This window comes from Bombyx mandarina, chromosome 12 (genome assembly GCF_030267445.1).
Source record: "Bombyx mandarina strain Sakado chromosome 12, ASM3026744v2".
NCBI lineage: Eukaryota > Metazoa > Arthropoda > Insecta > Lepidoptera > Bombycidae > Bombyx > Bombyx mandarina.
In genome coordinates this window covers 15843692-15864560 of record NC_143219.1, presented here as the reverse complement: position 1 = coordinate 15864560, position 20869 = coordinate 15843692, and the positions used below count along the sequence as shown (strand labels likewise).

At 45.0% G+C, this 20869-nt stretch overlaps 2 protein-coding genes across 3 annotated transcripts in view; one reads left to right on the top strand and one right to left on the bottom strand.

The window, feature by feature from the left end:
• Window positions 1-405: 405 nt before the first annotated feature.
• Atet (ABC transporter expressed in trachea) overlaps window positions 406-20869 on the bottom strand; it is a 53419-nt gene continuing 32955 nt past the window's right edge. For both annotated transcript variants that reach the window (XM_028180228.2, XM_089732141.1), the window contains exons 3-8: window positions 10590-10898; window positions 7075-7649; window positions 6800-6991; window positions 5958-6353; window positions 5514-5614; window positions 406-5096 (exon numbers count right to left, since the gene is read on the bottom strand). In XM_028180228.2, coding sequence (XP_028036029.1) covers window positions 4596-5096; window positions 5514-5614; window positions 5958-6353; window positions 6800-6991; window positions 7075-7649; window positions 10590-10898 — 2074 coding nt within the window. In that variant the 3' untranslated portion in view covers window positions 406-4595. The remainder of the gene's footprint in view (window positions 5097-5513; window positions 5615-5957; window positions 6354-6799; window positions 6992-7074; window positions 7650-10589; window positions 10899-20869) is intronic.
• On the top strand, window positions 16577-18241 carry LOC149501856 (uncharacterized). Its single transcript, XM_089732142.1, has one exon. The coding sequence runs from the start codon at window positions 16577-16579 to the stop codon at window positions 18239-18241; it is 1665 nt and encodes a 554-aa protein (XP_089588268.1).

Below are 20869 nucleotides of genomic sequence, written 5' to 3'. Positions count from 1 at the left end.
ACCCTCAACAAGCCTAACGACAACTCCGACTAAAATGTATCTATTAATATCATACCTCTACTAGTGGTAGAACCTCTTGTGAGTCCACACGGTTAGGTACCACCGCACTGCCTATTTCTGCCGTGAAGCAGTAATGCGTTTCGGTTTGAAGGGTGGGGCAGCCGTTGTAACTATACTGAGACTTTAGAACTTATATCTCAAGGTGGGTGGCGCATTTACATTGTAGATATCTATGGGCTCCAGTAACCACTTACCACCAGGTGGGCTATGAGCTCGTCCAACCATCTAAGCAATAAAAAAGTCTGAAAGGATATAACAGGAAACATATAAACACGAGATTAAACTGTAGAGGTTGTTATAATTATGTGTTTGGCGTTCGTTAGAGGTTAACAATTAAAACAAAAATTATTTATAAAAATCACAGTCGTGTATTTATCGATAAATACTGGTAATCAGAATAGCCATAGGGATTTAACCGAATAGAAACCATACGTAGCGCAATTAAAATTATCCATAAAACATTATTCTAAAATTATTTTACACTATATTTTAAATAATTGATTTTCATAAGCTAAAGACGTCTAAAATAACTCTAAGATTGTCGTGTACATTTTTATAAATACGATCGATGAAAAATACTAATGTTTTAAACGTGAAAGGAACTTATCAATAAGTCATGGGCCCGATTTTTTTTTCCTTAACAAAAAATCTTAAAGTATCGATAACTAGAAAATCGTTTGATAATTGCCAATTAATTTTATACAGTGACTGATTGAGAAGTGACGATAACTGTATTACATAAGTCCAAAGTCGGCTTTTGTTAAGAAATTTGATATATTTTAGTAACTAAATTCTGTAATGTAATGGTATTAAATGTAAGGTATATTTCAGTCCTGGTGAATTATACGCTTCATATTACACAATCAGGAAATAATTGTATTACAAAAACGATACTTGGATTTTGGCGATAAGCTAACGAATTAACACCAATGTCATTTATTACACATTAAAATTAGCCAGCAATGAATACTGCACACTTTAGTGTAGTCCAAATTCACATTCCAAAGTAAATGCTACCACTAACCTCGAGACATAAGGTTGAATATGATTAGGTACTACAATACAATTGAGATATTTTTTTATTGCTTATATGGGTGGACGAGCTCACAGCCCACCTGGTGTTATGTGGTTACTGGATCCCATAGACATCTACAACGTAAATGCGCCACCCACCTCGAGTTAAGCTTTAAGGTCTCAAGTATAGTTACAACGGCTGTCCCACCCTTCAAACCGAAACGCATTACTGCTTCACGGCTGAAATGGGCAGAGTGGTGGTACCTACCTGTGCGGACTCACAAAAGGACCTACCACCTTTTTTTTTTTTTATCACACGTTCAAAGGTTAGTGGTGACAATTACGATTTGATTTCTATTGACTCATTAAACACTTGCCGTGGGCTCGTCTCCTGGTGGACAGCTAAGAAGTTGCAAAGGACTGCTAACCCATAACTTAGGTCTTGTTAATCTTAACTGGCAATTATAAAACTATTTATTACAAATCTGCCACCTATGAAGCTAATTGTTTAAAAACCGTATCAATATTCTACGTGTCTATTTAGAGCTTAGGGTGTTAACAATAAGGCTTATATCCATCAGAGCCAGAGGAGTTTGAACGAGCCGAGTGAGGCTTTCGTTTGAAATATGAACTTATTTTTCAGTTTAACATTTTAACAGTTTGGAGTTTTTGTTTTCGACTTCAGAAAGGTTTGTCTTAACTTTTAAGCGAACAAAGGCTTGTAGTGTGAACGCAATACGTTTTGTAGAATGAAGGGATTGGTGATAGCCAGGAGGCCAGCGTCTTCAAAGCGAGAGTGCAAACTTTAACACCCTGCCTGCGGGATAATTTTTGAGGGACTTTCAGGCAGCGTATATGAGGTATTTTTGAGGCAAGATTGGACTTCTTTATAGTGCGCTTGAGACATTATAGGCCTCACAAAAGTCCGTTTATGAATACACACATAGCATAGCATGGCATAGGAGATGATGGTCGCTCATGGGGCTTTTTAAGCCGGATAACGCAGTAAACGTGTTAACGATTGTCTCAAACCACATTTAGTATGTAGACGCTTCAAATCGACGCTTGAAAAGCAAACGTGACTACGCGACAATAACTGCTTTGTACATAAATGATAGGCAATAACCATATTCGATGCGCAAAAAAATATATATCTCTAGGTCTATTAAAATCATTACAATCCTACAGCTAGATTCGTTAAAATAGATTTTTTTTCAGGTATATCAACTTGAAATTAGTCTACTGTAAAGTTCACGCATTGTCGCTTAGTCTCGTTTGCCTTACAAGCGTCGAAATGCTTTACAGTTTTTGCGGCTGCGGCGACTCAAATAATAATTACATTTAAAGAACGCGATATTAATCCGCAATACTAGTTTTATTTACTAAGTCTACGTACGACCGCGAAGTAGCAACCGAAGAATGAATATCGAGGGTTGCAAGACTGTTTGTTTGGTTTAAGTGACATTTTGCTTGACATTTATCTTTGTAATAAAATGCCCGTTTTATTTGGCATTAGCATCAACAATTCGATATTTTTAATTGTACTTCAATTAAGTTTACCCCATTAAAACAGCTGAAGAAGTTTTTTTGTTATGATATCTTTTTCCAAATTTTAAACTTTAATTACGTGTCCTGTAAAGTTGCAAAAATGTCGCTTAAGCCATATATCCTTTAATCCTTCGATATAATACTAGTTTACTAAAATGATCCAACTGATAACCTATCTCTGGTCTCCGCCAGTATCAATATCACCTTTTTTAAAAATTAATAACTTAATGTTCCTTCTTCAATAGTAAAAGTGTGATTTTCAACCCGTTCCAACTCCCAAGGCTTACATTATAATGTAACTATCAGTAATCTCACGCCACACTCAATATGCAAACGTATATACGGATTTGAACCACGACCACACAAATTTAAGTCCACGACCGCATCTGATATTAATTTCAAAACATTTATAATACCAACTTGATTTTCTTAAGAAACTCGAAACATTCAATATTCTGATAACTCAACAAACAATTGTCTTTTTTTCTCTTACTATTATTTGGATGCCATAACAAAGACGGAACGATTGAATGTTTCAAAATCACAGAAAAACATTTGAGTAGATTTACTTATGTTAGTTATAAAATGTGTGATAAGTACATTGACATTCTGTACTGTAATACAAGTGCAAAGAAATAACTTGTATAATAATGCAAATTGGGTATTCTAATTAAACTTATTAATTTAATTAATGAAGCATGGTCATTAGATAATACATATAATAAACTGGAATAAACGAAGTTATCTTTGTAGACATTAGAGGCAAATTAATAGATCTAATTGTATTTCACACATGGTTTATATGAATCAATCGTTTTCTTAACCGATTAGAACATTTTGATTGATCAACGGACTACAAGAGAATTTTTACAAATATTGAAATCATTGGTTTACGACTTAATGCCTGAATGTAGAACTTTAATTTGGTTGGTTAATGTATCGACGGCGTGTTATTCTGTTAAAAAAACTCACGCTGACGAATGAGGATCACGCACTGTAGTCTTGACACACGAGCTATGTCATTATTGCACGCTTTTAATACGTTCAACAGTGATTAATTAATATTTAAGATCTCAATTTTCATGAAATTCTTTTTGGTGATTTCATAAAAAATTGCCAGTTACCTGTACTTATCATGGCAGCGTCGCATCGAAATAGTTTGATCTTAGCACTCGAAAGTAAACAACAGCTTTTTCAATTCATTATTTCTTACACAACTAACATTCTAGAATTACCAGGAGAACCTGTTATTTTTTTTAACAAATTTTAAGTGAATTAATCACGCGCGGTGATGTTACACAACTAAAAACTAGAATTAACAGGGAAACTTGTCATTTTTTTAAAATTTTTTAGTGAATTTATCACTCGCGGTGATTGCATGAACATTCGTCTGTACAGAATTAGCAGAATAACACTACTGCGCCGTCTAAAGATCAAGCTTATTAAATGATAGATCGTGCCATTATTATCATAATTAAATAGGCAAATTAATTCACCTGACTATATTACTCGTAGTGCGAATTAATTGTTAATTTAATTAATTACACACCAAAATGTAAATGCCACGATTATTATCATTATTGCCTTACGTTTTCGGACGAAAATGGGCTTATAGCCACCATTGCTGATGTCATCACATTGTAAACATAATTAATTACTGTTATGTTGATTCCTTTTATGATAAAACATAAACAAAATTATTCGATAATAATTGGTTGTCATTCATAAATGTGTCGATACTAACTAAAATATACTCTGAAGGTATCACCCGTGACATGTAATGGGCGTACGACTGCCGCACACGTGCTGCCTAGCTATCTAGTTTATCTCGCGATTTATCGTGACCTTTCCTAACGAAAACACTATCGGAAAGCTAGCGTTTGAGCGTAAATGACCTTTCAACGAGACCGGATATCCCGATTCCAAACGAGATCTGGTAAACTCGATTGAAACGAAAAACTTCAACCGATTCACTATTGCATCATCTTCAATTTAAACCTTAGAACTAAATATGAGATTACTCTTATGAAGACGAACAGAGCGCTTAAAGCTCCAACGTCGATCCAAAAGTTCGATTTATCCATCGTCATTTCCTTCAAGAAGAGATCTGGGTTCCGGAAATGGCAGTATGCTTCCGAACAATACAGCTTCTCCCTTCCGAACCCGTAAACCGACAGCATGGCTCCTTCGAAGCCATATCTAACATAGCTTAAGTACGTCAGCCATCGAAGGTAGTTTGGTATTGCGTTGAAGTTTACGAAGAAACCGGAGAATAAGACGACCGGTATTGTCGTGACCGGTCCCAGGTACACCCCAGTCTCGATCTTCATGGCGGCACCGATGAGAAGTCCTAGAGACTGGGAGACTAGCGCCGTGAGTATGTTGATGGTCGTGAACATCAGCACTCGATCGGTCTGCATCGGCTGGCCCGTCATGAAGTACACTATGATCACGTAGACGCCACTGAATATTATCTGGAAATGGACATGGAAAAAATATTTTAAAGAAGTCAACGTGACACATGGAGAAGGCTAACCATTAACTTTGTTCCACATCGACGCTCAAGCTCTTGTCTTACTCAGTTTGAAATGGTTAGTGGAGGACATATTATCGCAATTTGATTTTATTTTTAAATTGGGAGGTACCTTATTATAGCAGCATTCCCATTTATTACCGTGCGGGTTGTAAGAAGCGACCAAGGGTTTCACAGGAGAATTTAAAGTAAATGATGATAAAGACATGATGGTAACATCAGCTCTTGTAAGTTCACTGGTTACAAATTACACTTTAATACAAATTTATACTTTTAAAGAATTTTGTTTTTACTACCGGATTGAAAGAATAGTAGAAAATATTGTGGAATACCCTAGTTAATCTACAAATAAAATTACCTGAAATGGTAGATCTGCCATTGTTTTTGCGAAATAGAAAGCCTTCAACGAATACCAGTAATTTAAATGCTCTCTCACGAATACGCTCATCTCTGTCGGGACTGAAAAAATAAAAACATATTAAGCTGTTATTGTTAAACAAAGCCATCCAAAAGGGCGGTTGGGTATACAGAGCCTTAGTGTCGTAATTTTCAAAACCCATTAAAGGTTTCCCAAAAAAACTTTACCACAATCTTGTCCAAATTCACCAGTTACCATTATCATCATGAAGATGTTGTATTCATCGTTGCTTTGCGTTTGAGACTTCGACTTAATATCTGATGTTGGTAATGAGCTGGGATTCTCGCTGCGCTGTGTATAGACCGTCTTTTCTACAGCATGTCAGAGTATGTGGTCACCAATTATTCATATTAGAATCTATTGTAATTAAAATAAGGAACTCACATGTGAGTATGGTAGGCATCATGGCAGTAAACATGGTGAACATAACGGTAAAAAAAATGCATCCAGCATTGCTCATCACTTTGGCGGCATCGTTCCCTATATCGTAATAGAGGAAACCAATCAACAATCCCACGATCGTATGTGAACATAGTCTTAAATGCGTCAATGTCTGGTCTCTAAGAATACTTCGGAAGGTTCGCTTCAATAAAATCCAAAATTGCTTCCACCCTGACGTCGGGAAACCGGTTTTAACTGGCTTCTTTGTGAAACTCTCGCTGGAGTCTAATAGCGAAGTGGTGCAGGTTACAGGAGCGAGGTTCGTAGAGTTTGGAATGTTCTGCTTTTCGGTATTGAGAACCGGTTCTGACATGTCTATCACAGTACACGTTGGTTTGTCTGTAAATGATTGTTTGTAAGATAAATTAATTAAGAATTAAATTATTAATTAAACTAAATAATAATGGACACACACATCTAAAAACTCTTTTTAAACTTTTTTACATTGCGCTGTAGACTTGGTTAAAGTGATAAAGATAGCGATGATAAAAAGTTGATGATAGATAGAATCTTAGGAGCATTAAAACTGGAATTTCAAGTAGGTAAACAAACACTGATAAACGTCGTTAAGTTGAGATATCTTCGATAATAAGTTGTCAATATTGACCTATCCTAGGAATATCCCTCTTAAACTGACACGAGTAATTGACTTATTAGCAGTAAAAATAGTACTAGGGATAGACCACTCATTCTTCAGTAATCGAGGCGTAAATTCCACAAAACCCCAAAATAACAAACATCGTCTGGCCTTCACCTAGTAGAAGCATATTTATGTAAATACTCACCAACAACTATAGAAAGAGCTTCTTTCTGAGTATTATTCTTATTCGGTTGATTATTGTAATTTACATTCTGAGGCACGGACGACGATGATGATGATGTGGAAGAAGACTGTCCCCGTCCGCAGTTTCCTTTATTCACGGCTCTTACTAGCTTGTGAACCCACTCACCGTGTTCACCACTTGCTACCTCCATTACTGGAATAAGAAATTAATACGTTTAGCATCGACTAACATACAACCCTGAAATAAGTATACATAAAAAAAACAACATAACTTACAATAATCAGCAGGGTTATGGTAGCTTGGACAGTGGAGCCCCATTGACGACAAAAATGGCACGAGACCCGTGACCTTGCCTTGGTAGATACACTGCCCATCAGTCAAAGTGTATAAAAAGTCAAACATCTCAAATAATCGGGCAGACGGTTGATGGATAGTACAGATTATCGTCCTGCCGCCTCTAGCCAAAGATTTTAATAATGATATGCATTGGAAACACGAGGAACTATCCAATCCAGAAGTTGGTTCATCAAAGAACATCACCGGTGGATTGTTAACTAGCTCCAAGGCTATTGATAGTCTTTTTTTCTGTCCTCCTGATAGATTTATGGTCCTAGTATCACCGGCCTCGATAAGACCGAGCATTTCTAATATTTCATCGATGACTATCTTCTTTGTTGTAGCTGTCATGTCCTTCCCTAGTTTCAGGTTAGCTGATACATACATCGCCTCCCGGACCGTCAAATGAGGTAGAAGGCAGTCATCCTGCATTATATAACAGGATAGTTTTCTGAATCTTCTCAAATTTCTTTCTTTTCCGTTTATCAGGATTGATCCGCTGACGTTTGATGTTCTGAAAGGATTCAAAAATTGAAATAGCCTTTAATATATTCAAGTTAACCTGGCGTTCAGCCAATTATAGTTTTATTTCCGTTTATATTTTAAACGATATAGTGTGTGATATTTTTACACGAAAAATTGCAGAAACAATACCTAATCACTGTCAGCTAGCCCCACATACCCATTTTTATGACCTAATTAAACTTCAACAATCTAGATGTCTAGAATGTAGATTTTAAGACCACAAAAATAAATAATTAATATTTGTAAGCATTTCAGTGACTAATGAAGTGATTTGGATCGGCGACTGAAAGAACTGTATACCTAAAGCAGATTATTTCGGACCTCTAACTGAACATCCACAAACTATAATTCTATTTCTGTCTTCGGGTCATGGCTGCAGACTCAAATGTAGTTTGTGTCGAGACCAAAATGAAAACTTATTTTCGTACGCTAGACATATTTTAGAATATTTTGAGATTATGTGATTTAACATCAACATAAATTATATTATTATTATTTGAAATAATAATGGATGTGGATGAGATGAAAATAAACAAAGTGAACGAACAACAATATCGATAATATTCGAAAAAAAATTATTATAAAAGAATGTTTAAGCCCATAAAAAAATTAATTAACTACTTAGTAAACTCCAGGTGTTGTACTATCCTTTCCCGGAGCCGTGGCGCACGGGCCGGCTGGTGCTTATCCCGAAGGACGGTCGCCCTAGAGACGAGCCCTCCGGGTATCGCCCGATAGTAGTGTTGGACGAGGCCGGTAAGCTCCTTGAGCGTGTGGTTGCCGGGCGTCTTGTTCAGCACCTGGAGAACATTGGGCCGGATCTCGCGTCCAACCAATATGGCTTCCGGAGAGGTCGGTCGACCGTGGACGCGGTCTTACGGGTCCGCGATCTTTCCGACCAGGCGTGCTCTGGGGGAGGTGTACTGTTGGCTGTATCGATTGATATTGCCAACGCTTTCAACACGATCCCCTGGAGCACGATCGTGGAGTCATTACGGTTTCACCGCGTCCCCACCGGTCTCCGTAATTTGATTGAGGATTATCTCTCAGGGCGGGCGGTGATCTTCCCCGAGCGGAGTGGGTGGGGACGAAAAACAGTGTCGCGTGGGGTTCCACAAGGGTCGGTACTGGGTCCACTCCTTTGGAATATAGGCTTTGACTGGGTCCTCCGCGGGGCTAACCTGCCTGGCGTCGAAGTGGTTTGCTACGCTGACGACACGCTGGTGACGGCTCGCGGAGACGACTACCGGTCAGCAGCCGTCCTGGTTGTGGCTGCAGTGGCAACTGTGGTAAGACGAATAAAGAGACTCGGCCTCGAGGTGGCCCTCCAAAAATCCGAAGCAGTGTGCTTCCATTCAGCTCGGAAAGGGCCACCTCAAGGCGCGAATCTCGTAGTCGGGGGTGTCACCATTGCTGTCCAGCCGAAGCTCAAGTATTTGGGCCTCGTGCTGGACGGCAAATGGAGATTCGACCACCATTTTAAGGCGCTGGTTCCGAGGCTCATGGGGGCGGCAGGTGCGCTGACCCGTCTTCTTCCCAACGTCGGAGGATGCAGCGCCGGTACTCGGCGACTGTACCTTGGGGTGGTGCGCAGTATGGCCCTGTACGGTGCTCCCGTGTGGTCGCCCGCACTCTCCGCGAGAAACGCGGCTCTGCTGCATAGAGCTCAGCGGGCGCTTGCGGTGAGGGTCATCAGGGGGTACCGCACCATCTCTCAAGATGTAGCCTGCGCTCTCGCCGGATCCCTACCCTGGGACCTCGAGGCCGAAATCTTGGCTGCGGTATATCGGCGTAAGGCGCAGGCCTTGAGTCGGGGGCGGTCGCCCGGCCCGTCGGCTGTCGGTCGGTGGAAGCGTGCTGCGCGTCATGTAGCATACGCTAAGTGGAGAGAGCGATTGCTGAAAGAACTTGGCCAAACTTCGGCCACCCGCCGGCGCACCCTCGGGGCCCTGGTGCCCGTGCTGGAGGCATGGTCGGATCGGCGTCACGGCGTACTCTCCTTTCACCTTGCGCAGGTCCTCTCGGGACATGGCTGTTTCGGGAGGTACCTGTGGAAGGTCTGCAGGAGAGAGCCACACCCGGGCTGCCACCAGTGCGGGCACCCGGACGATGACGCGCAGCACGCGCTCGAAACGTGCCCGCGTTGGGAGCACTCGCGGCGAGATCTCGTCGCGGTGCTGGGGAGAAACCTCTCCCTGCGGGCTGTCGTCGCCCGCATGTTAGAGGATCAGGGCTCGTGGGAGGCCATGGCCAGGTTTTGTGACCTGGTAATGGCGTCCCGTGAGGCTGAGGAGCGTGAAAGGGAGTGGGATCCCTCTTCAGCACCTCAGCGCAGAAGGCGGGATGGCCGGCGCGGGCGTGAAGCTCCCGCTCAGTCCCCGTAGGGACTATCAGGTGGCGGGTGCGGGGGCGCCCGGTACTCGACTGTCGGTCCAGTGGTGGGGCGGTGCAAGGTGGCTCCTGTGCGCCGCCCACGGTGTATCTCCCGAAATGACGTCCTTCGGGATTTTCCCGGAGATGAAATCCCGTCTTATCATGAGGACGGGTACCGGCGAAGGCAGACTTTCGGCGCGCACTGCGGTACCGTATGTCTGGTGTAGCCGGTGTGGTGGAGCTCGATGGGGTTTAGTCGGTAGTCGTTCTGCGGGGCAAGTGCTTCGCGCGCCTTTTTCAAGGCGTAGTCTCTTGCGAGGAATTCGGGGAGGTGGAGGACCTTCCTCTCAGGAGGCGCCGGAGTCCGACATAACCCGGTTCGTTACCCCCCCGGACCGGGTATCCGTAAATGGATTCCCCAGCGTTAAAAAAAAAAAAAAAAAGGTGTTGTACTATCCAATTTATAGTGCTAATAATTAAAATTTAGTGGCAAATAACATAACACTGCTAATCACTATACACTTTAATCTATTTTGATAACATAAAACCCACTTACTTATATCCGGCTAGAATGTTCATGAGTGTGCTCTTCCCTGCCCCCGAAGGCCCCATAATGGCTGTCAGCTCCCCAGATCGAAAGGTACCATTGATGCATTTAAGCAAGGACTTGTAACCTCTCTTCCTGCCCTCGCTGACTGAATAGGATAAATCAGAGAACTCTATGTCCACTGGAGGTCTTTTTGGCAGGTGTGTGAGAGTCGCCATTGGTTTTTTCTGATCTCCATAGCCATTTGGGATCTTGGGAACGAGAGTTGTGATTCCTGCTGCACCCGCAGCGCCATTGCATAGGTTCATTTGGGAGCCACTAAAACAATTCAGATACGGAATAATTAAATATATTATATGTAGAGCTTAAACTGGTTGCCATACATTTTGGCCTTGGTAAAAGTGTGGCAAAACATTGCTAAATGTTGTCCTATATCCATTTATCAAATCTTATCCTAAAATACAAAAGCTGGTAGAATCATAAAAAAAGTTAACCTTGTCTTTGTAGCTGTGATCGGTATAATCATAGAAAATCATCGAGATTACGACGTACGTAGTACATAATATGTCGATGTAGAAAATACACTTAAAATACACTACATATACATATTTCTATTAAGGCTTTAACACATTATTTTTAATTATTCCTTCGTGTTCCCAATTGTTTTATCTTTAGAATATAAAAATTTTAAATATGTATTATAGGTACATATAGATTTTTTTTACCAAATAAATATTAGTTGTCTTAAGATTGTTGTAGTGAGGGCACTAATGTTTGAAAACTCAAAAACGCTTTATCTGATTAAGTAGATAAGTCTAAATTCCAAATTTAAAAAAATAAATTCAAAAAAACCTCTAATAATACGTAATGCAGCAGTATTAGATTATACGACCAACAATTATTTCGTATCCCTAACTAAATGTCGACATTAGCTTAACGACTCGAAAATAACTGGAGTATTCGTGAAGACAGTGCCGACTAAGGCTATTTTCGGATAGAGCATTAACAATTTATCCTCGCCCACGCTACACCTGGTTGTTGGCTTCAGGCTTCTTACGTCACCAATGGATGACGTCACAAGAGAAAGTTATCACGACTAAGAAGGATAAAAAATCGAGAAATTATGTAAAGTCCAAAACCCACAGTAACCTATTGAAGTCTTCAAGGATTTATACTAAATATCCTGCTAACCTAGCAAGGGTTCTAAATTACTTATTTTAAAGTTTCAGGAATTGGATAATTATTTGCGCAAAATTTAAATATTTAAGGATGTTTTTAGTCATTTTTCTCTGCATGTTCATCTGTTTGGATGGGTTCATTTGACAATATTCGGGGATAACGGCCTAGATAATCTTATGGTCTGGATAATCATGGTTAGAATTATTGATGAGAAATCGATTCGACGATAGCCTCCACCATTTAAAAATGATAGACAACATCCTAACACTCTACGGGTAGTTTTCGTGCCGCATCGCGCTGACGGGACACCAGCCGATCGTCATCGCATCCGTATATCTCCCTCCTGACAAACCCCTCCTGAGCAGTGACCTCGAGACACTGCTCGGTATGGGGGACGCGGTCATCCTGGCAGGCGATTTAAATTGCCACCACACTAGGTGGAACTGCCATCGCACGAATGTGAACGGTAGGCGTCTCGACGCGTTCATAGACGACCTCACATTCGAAATATTCAACCCCCCGACCCCCACGTGCTATCCGTACAACGCCGCGCGTCGTCCGAGCACAATAGATCTGGCACTGCTGAGGAACGTAACTCTGCGCTTACGCTCCATCGAGGCAATGTCAGAACTCGACTCAGACCACCGACCTGTCGTCATGCAGCTCGGTCGCCCACTCAACCGCGAACCAGATACGAGGACCATGGTGGATTGGAAGAAGCTGGGCACGTGCTTAGCTGACACCGCTCCACCAATCCTCCCTTGCGGCCCGGATTCAACTCCATCCCCCGAGGATACCGTCGAATCCATAAACATCTTCACTGATCACGTCTCGACGGCGATCACAAGATCTTCCAAGCAAGTCGATGTGGAGGATAGCTTCCACCGCATCAGACTTTCCCCCGATCTTAGGGACCTCGTTAGAGTTAGGAACGCGGCAATCCGGGCCTACGATCGATATCCCACGGATTCAAACCGGACTCGGATGCGTCGCTTACAGCGGGAGGTCAAATCCCGCTTGAGCGACGCCCGAAACGAAAACTGGGATAGTTATTTAAAAGAACTCGCGCCCACTCACCAAGCATACTGGCGACTAGCTAGGACCCTCAAGTCCGAAACTATCGTCACTATGCCGCCTCTCGTACGCCCCTCAGGCCAACCACCGACTTACGATGACGATGACAAGGCAGAGTTGCTGGCCGATGCACTGCAAGAACAGTGCACCACCAGCACTCAACACGCGGACCCCGAACACACCGAGTTCGTCGACAGGGAGGTCGAGCGCAGAGCTTCCCTGCCGCCCTCGGACGCGTTACCCCCCATTACCACTTCCGAGGTTAAGGAGGCGATCGATAGCCTACAACCACGGAAAGCTCCCGGCTCCGACGGCATCCGCAACCGCGCGCTAAAACTGTTACCAGCCCAACTGATAACGATGTTGGCCACGATATTAAATGCTGCTATGACGAACTGCATCTTTCCCGCGGCGTGGAAAGAAGCGGACGTTATCGGCATACACAAGCCGGGCAAACCGAATAACGAAACCGCGAGTTACCGCCCCATCAGTCTCCTCCCGGCGATAGGCAAATTATACGAACGGCTCCTTCGTAAACGCCTCTGGGATTTCGTATCCGCGAATAAAATTCTTATAGACGAGCAGTTTGGATTCCGCGCCAGACACTCGTGCGTCCATCAAGTGCACCGCCTCACGGAGCACATCTTACTAGGGCTGAACAGGCGGAAACCCATTCCGACAGGAGCCCTCTTCTTCGATATAGCGAAGGCGTTCGACAAAGTCTGGCACAACGGTTTGATATTCAAACTGTATAACATGGGAGTGCCAGACAGACTCGTGCTCATCATACGAGACTACTTGTCGAACCGTTCGTTCCGATATCGAGTCGAGGGAACGCGTTCCCGGCCCCGTCACGTCGCAGCCGGAGTCCCGCAAGGCTCCGCCCTCTCCCCGTTACTATTCAGTTTGTATATCAACGATATACCCCGGTCTCCGGAGACCCATCTGGCGCTCTTCGCCGATGACACCGCCATCTACTACTCGTGTAGGAAGAAGGCGTTGCTTCATCGACGACTTCAGACCGCAGCTACCACCATGGGACAGTGGTTCCGGAAGTGGCGCATCGACATTAACCCCACGAAAAGCACAGCGGTGCTCTTCAAAAGGGGTCGCCCTCCGAACACCACGCTGAGCATCCCCCTCCCGACTAGGCGCGTCAATACCCCCGCCCCCGCCGTTCGCCCGATCACGATGTTCGACCAGCCCATACCGTGGGCCCCGAAGGTCAAATATTTAGGCGTCACCCTCGACAGTAGGATGACATTCCGCCCCCACACCAAGACGGTACGCGATCGTGCCGCCTTCATTCTAGGACGTCTCTACCCGATGATATGTAGGCGAAGTAAAATGTCCCTTAGAAATAAGGTGACACTCTACAAAACTTGCATACGCCCCGTCATGACCTATGCAAGTGTAGTGTTCGCTCACGCGGCCCGCACTCACTTAAAGTCATTCCAAATTATTCAATCCCGTTTTTGCAGGATAGCCGTCGGAGCCCCGTGGTTCGTCAGGAACGTCGACCTCCATGACGACCTGGACTTAGAGTCCATCAGTAAGTATCTGCAGTCGGCGTCCATGCGCCACTTCGATAAAGCGGCACGACACGAGAACCCTCTCATCGTGGCCGCCGGTAACTACATTCCCGATCCTGCGGACAGAATGGAAAGCAGTCGACGTCGCCCAAAACACGTCATCTCGGATCCGCCCGATCCACTAACGGTGCTTTTAGGTAATTCAAGCACCGGTCACCGTTCTCGTCGAACCCGTCGCTTGCGACGAAGGGCTCGACGAGTAAATTAACTCTCAGACACAGCCCACTGAGTTTCTCGCCGGATCTTCTCAGTGGGTCGCGTTTCCGATCCGGTGGTAGATTCTGCGAAGCACGACTCTTGCTAGGGTTCGTGTTAGCAACGTCATCAGGTTTGAGCCCCGTGAGCTCACCTACAAAAGTTAGGGTTACGCTGACATAGCCTCTCAAGGCTCTCAGCTTAGGTAGGAAAAAAAAAAAAAGGTAGTTTTCAGTCCACAAGTGATCATGGCGCTTGCAATAGTAAAAGGTAAATATTGTGGTAGAAGCCTGTTATATAATAATTTTGTTTATAATGTTCGAAACCAATCCGTTAGTTTTTGAATTCTTACCACGGCAACACGGGTCGCGATTTGACGGTGCCGTCGCGATTTGACATCTGTCACTTTGTCTTGCTTCTCGAACGGGACGGTACCTGTATATTGACGGTCTACGCTAAAGTTGTGTATCATCGCTAATCCTTATCCATTCCTGCCCCATACCCTTCTCCCTAAGTGATACGGCGTGAGAAGACGAAGGCATCGGTTCCGGTGAGTGATTGCATGATATTTTGTTAAAATAGTACATACGGCGCCGCGAATCGCGGCACATGTTCGACGCGCACCTCGTGCTGGTTTCCGTAGCCCTAGGCTGCCACGAGGTCGCTGGGTTCGAATCGAACAATTTCTGGTAGCAGAGCGTGGTTAGATTTGTGAAATCTATAGTAATTACCACGAATTGTAAAAATTTTTACGTCTAACCTCACTTAATTTTGTTACTAGTCAGCAGAAGTAGTGTAGGCATAGGGTTCGGTTCTGTTTAAACTATCATTCTGCTGACCTAGGTCAGGTCGTTTAGTGTGTTTCTATCCACCTGGTTAAGAAAATTAGTGAGTAGTAATAGTTAGTAATAGTAAGACTGATTTATTAGCTTCCACTGCGCATAGCTGACTAATTGTACGTGAGTTGGACAGCTGTGCTGGCTGAGTTTATGACCTAGCACACAGCTGCTACAGTGGTCAGCTATTTTCATACTATTACTACAGATTTATGTTAATTCTGCTCATCATAGCAGTAGATTACCACATCTATTTAAGCATAATTGTGTGTAACAATCTGAATGTTATTACAGTTTGGGTTTATAATTTATTATTAATTTGTGTATGATTGTAGCTCACTTCCTACTTATATTTTAGTATAATTGAGCTGCAACACATTTGTAATTGAATATAACTGGAGTACTTGTTGAACTTGTAGTAGTAGATTGCTGGTTGGGCCCTGTTTGGAGACTAGCTTAGTTATAGTCCAGAGGCCAACGGTGTATGAGTGTCATTTCAAAACTTATACCAGCAATTTGCTATTATATATATTTTTTGTTATTTGTTTTAATTTGTTCTAAATTTAAATTACTTGTTTGAATTTGTGGTAGTGGATTGCTGACTGTGGGCCCTGCTTGGTGACTGGCTTTGGTATAGTCCTGAGGCCATCAGTGTTTGAAAATTAATTCACAAATTTTTATCAGCAATTTGCTATCATATAATTAATTTTTAATTTTAATTTTGTTATTTGACTTACCCGTTGAACGGTGTGAATACTTTGTGATAGTAAATTGTTGATTGGGTCCTGTTTGGTGACTAGCTTCTAGTTATAGTCTAGAGGCCAGGTGCGCTTGAGTTTAGTTACAACTCAAAACCTGGTATCAGCAATTTTCTATCTTATAACTTTTAATTTTAAGTTTGTTCTTATTGTTGGGGTGTCCTTGGTACAGTGGTGAGGTCTAGGTTACCTAAATACTTAGGAGTAGGAATATTTTGGTGGGCTCACTCGTACACTCCTTTAAATAATTCCTTTGTTTTTGTTTTGAATTTTTATTTTGATTTTTTTTTGATTTTTTTTTTTGATTTTTTTTTGAATTTTTTTTTGATTTTTTTTTGTTCTGGTTGTAAACTGCAAGTAACATGTCGGTGTCCTACATTCGCGGGAAGGTGACTAGTGAGCTCCGATGGTTCGCATCAGCTCATGCTTTGGTTGACAGAACGGATAGGGATGCGGCATTGCTCGATAGGGCGTCTCAGGTGCACGAACGGTTGGAGGTAGTGTACGATCGGTTGTCTGACCTCGTTGCTTTGGGGTCCGAAGTGGAGAAGGAGGTGATCCATGCCATCGGTCTTGACGTGGACCAGTGTCAGGAGTACGCTGATGCCATTCTGCAACGGGTGGCCGATATTAAGAAGCAGTCGCCTTCCGGTGGTAATGGAGGTTCGGGAACTTCGTCAGGCGTCATATCACGCCTCCCCTCCATCGACCTGCCGATCTTCCACGGTGATCTGAACGAGTGGGTCGGCTTTATAAATTTGTTTGACAGCCTGGTCCATGGTCGGTCGGACTTGACTGCCTCTTATAAGATGGCTCAGCTTCGGGGTGCTCTGCGAGGTGAACCTGGTGAATTGGTGGCACACTTGCCTATCACCAACGACAATTATGCGGTCGCACGCCAGATCCTATTCGACCGATATCAAAATCAACGACGGTTGGTAGACGCTCAGCTGGCCAGGCTGTTTGCGATACCCAAACTTTCTCGGGCGTCCGATATCAGAACCGAGGTACTGAATCCAGTTACGGTGGCCACTAAGGCCTTGGGCAATCTGGGTCTACCAGTAGACCAATGGTCATATCTGCTCTTTTATATTGTTGCAGGTAGGCTGCCGGTTGAGGTGCTCACTCGCTTCGAGCAGCAGGACAACGCAGGTAGGGACGAACTGCCTACCCTGGCCAATCTGCTGGCATTTTTAGAAGCCGAAAGTCGCAGACACGAGATTATGCCACCACCCTCCTCCTCTGGGTCGCGTGTGCCGGCTTCCGGCCACGCCGTTTCGGTTGCTCAGAGGGGAGGGGGAGGGGATAAGAGGGGGCCGTCTCAACGACTGACTGCGCTCATGGCAGCGGTGGGAGGCCCACGGTGTGCCTTCTGTCATGAGAGCGGGCACGACGTAGCCGCCTGTCCGAGGTTCCGGTCGACGCGCATCAGGGGTAGACGCAACATCGTTGCCCAGCGGCGATGGTGCTTTTTTTGTTTTGGGCCGCACACGGCGAGCGTCTGTCCACAGCCACAATTGTGCCCTAATTGCGACGGTCGGCACCATGCCCTCCTGTGTCTGGAGTCTGCCGCCACTCCGAGGTCATCCGGACGCAGTCATCCAGCCTCGCCGACCGGTGAGCGCACCGGTCGTAGCCCTCGCCAATTCGGCGGCGTGGACCCTCGGGAAGAAGCTTCGCAGGGAGGAGCCGGGTTAGGTACTGCGGGCGGGTGCCAGCGGATGCCCACTAGCTACGCCGGGGTGGCCACGTTGTCCCCCCGTGCGGGGCCGTGTTCGCCTGCTGGATCGAGTAGCCCTGCTCACTTGTCTCCCCTTCCCTCAGAAGTACGGTTTTCCCCTCCGCTGAGGGAGCGGCCGACGCTGGAGCGACTCCCTCCAGTGTTTGGCCCGTTTGGCCATCGTACACGGAGGTATATGAGGCGAGACGGGAAACGAGGGCCTTATGTGGGAGCGTGGGATCCGCTGGCACGCTACGACCTTCCGTCGCGCGCCGACCGGGATAGCGGGGACCCGGGCCCCCGCTAGGAAATTGCCGCTCACTGCAGTGTTGCCCCAGCCCCAGAAGCTGTTTTACTTCCTACCGCTTCTGTTCGGGTGTTGGATTCGGATGGCAACACTGTGTTTGCTCGAGCTCTGTTGGATTCCGGCGCACAGGGCAGTATTATGTCGAGCAACCTTGCAGTACGGTTGGGCAATCCTATTTACAAGTCTTCTTATTCTATTCGTGGAGTGGGCAATGTTAGAATTTCGGACGTGATCGGTCACACTTCATTTATTTTCTCATCGAATCCCAACCCTCGCTTACAGTTTAGAGTCTCAGCTTTGGTGATGCCTGAGGTGATAGGTCGTCACCCTCCGGTGAAGGTAAACAGTTACATACGGTCATTGACTTCAGACTTACGGCTAGCGGACCCCAAGTTTGACACCCCGGGGCCAGTAGACGTACTACTTGGGGCGGATGTACTAGGGAAGCTGCTCCTGACTGGGAAGCGCGTTCTTCATGCGGAGGGTTTGGTTGCAATGGACGCAAAATTGGGGCATGTATTGTTGGGTCCTGCGTTCCGGCCGGTCGCTGCGAGGAGGTCGGACAATTTTCTGGTCGGGTCTACGCTTTCGGAAGTAGTCCAACGGTTTTGGGAACTAGAAGAACCTCCTACAGCTTATCGAGTTAACCCGGATGAGGAGGAATGTGAGCTGTTTTACCAGAATAATACGGGTCGTCTCTATTCGGGCCGGTTCTTGTTAAGACTTCCTTTTCGGGCGAATCGCCCACTGCTAGGCAGTTCGAGGAAGGCAGCAGAGACTAGACTTTTGTCAATGGAGAGACGCATGAGGCGCGACGCGGTGTTCCGGCAGAAATATGTAGAGTTTATGCGGGAGTATGAATCCTTAGGTCACATGTCGGTTTCCAAGGTAGATTGGAGTGCTACAGAGCACTGTTTCCTGCCTCATCATGCGGTTTTGAAAACTCCTAACGGGAAAATTAGGGTCGTGTTTGACGGTTCGGTCACGACCTCCTCCGGCGTCTCGTTAAATCAGTGTCTCCATTCGGGTCCAAAGCTGAACCGGGACATTTCAGACATACTGACGAGCTTCCGCCGGCACCAGATCGTTTTCGTGGCAGACATCCGTATGATGTTCAGGCAAACGGTGATTCATCCGGAGGATAGGCGGTATCAACTCATTCTCTGGCGTGAAAGCTCAGATGAGCCCATAAAAATTTATGAACTGAACACGAACACTTACGGGTTGCGGTCGAGTCCATATTTGGCGGTTCGTTCTTTGCGGGAGCTGGCAGTGAGGGAACGGTTGCACTACCCTCGTGCTGCGGACATTTTGGAACGGGACCTATATGTCGATGACGTATGTACGGGCGCCGACAGTGTCGAAGAGGCCTTATCACGCAAGGATGAACTGATCCGCCTTTTGAGCAGGGGCGGGTACGAGTTGAGAAAATGGCTGTCTAACTGTCCTGAGTTGTTGACTGGTTTGCCAACGGAGTTTCAACAGGATCCCCATCTTTTCGAGAATGTCGATAACCCTAACATGCTGTCGGTCCTAGGGATACAATATCGTCCGATTCAAGACGAATTTACCTATCGGGTGGAGTTGGAAAATCCAAAGGTATGGTCTAAGCGAACGGTGCTTTCCACAATTGCTCGAACCTTCGATCCAAACGGTTGGATCGCTCCTGTCACTTTTCTCTTGAAGTGCTTCATGCAGCGACTGTGGTCTGCTAACCTGTCATGGGACGAGGGGATTGCTGGTGACCTATTGAAGGATTGGTTGAACTTTTTCTCGTCTCTTCCTGATATTAACCACGTGTCAATACCTCGGAAGCTGGTTCCTGCGGGCAAATACAAGGCGTCTCTGCACGGGTTTTCGGATGCCTCGGAACGTGGATTCGCAGCTGCGGTATACTTGCGAACGGTTTCTTCAACTGGAAGGGTTGATATACGGTTGGTGTTAGCGAAGAGTAAGGTCGCTCCGCTTCGGACACGCATGACGATTCCGAAGCTCGAGTTGTCTGGTGCCGCTCTGTTGACTAGGTTGTTAAACCATACAGCTACTAGTTTACGGTCGGTTATTGATTTAGAAAACACTGTGTATGCTTGGACAGACAGCCAGATAGTGTTGTGCTGGTTGAAGGCTTCGGTTCATACACTTGAAGTTTTCGTGGCCAACCGTGTCTCCCAGATTCAAGGTTCTGAGGTCCCTCTAACCTGGAGACACGTGCCTGGTGAGCTCAATCCGGCGGACTGCGCTTCTCGGGGATGCTTAGCATCGGAAATAGTTGATCATCAGTTATGGTGGGGTCCCCAGTGGCTCACCATGAAGGCTTCTCAGTGGCCTCCCTCTCGCATAGAAGTTCCTCCAGGTCTCGTGGCTGCACCGGCGCAGTTCGAGGATCGAGGAGTGATTCAGGGGTTGGATTTGGATCTGCTCATCAACCGTTATAGCTCCTTGGACAAGCTGGTTAAGGTTACCGCCTGGATTTTGAGGTTTATTCGGAATTGTCGTTTGTCGGTGTCTCAACGCAATATGACACCTGTTGTGTGTCCCATCGAGCGGAAGAAGGCGCTGCTGAAATTAATTGAAGTTGTGCAAGCCACCAGCTTTCATTCAGAATTGAAGGCGCTAAGGACTGAGCGC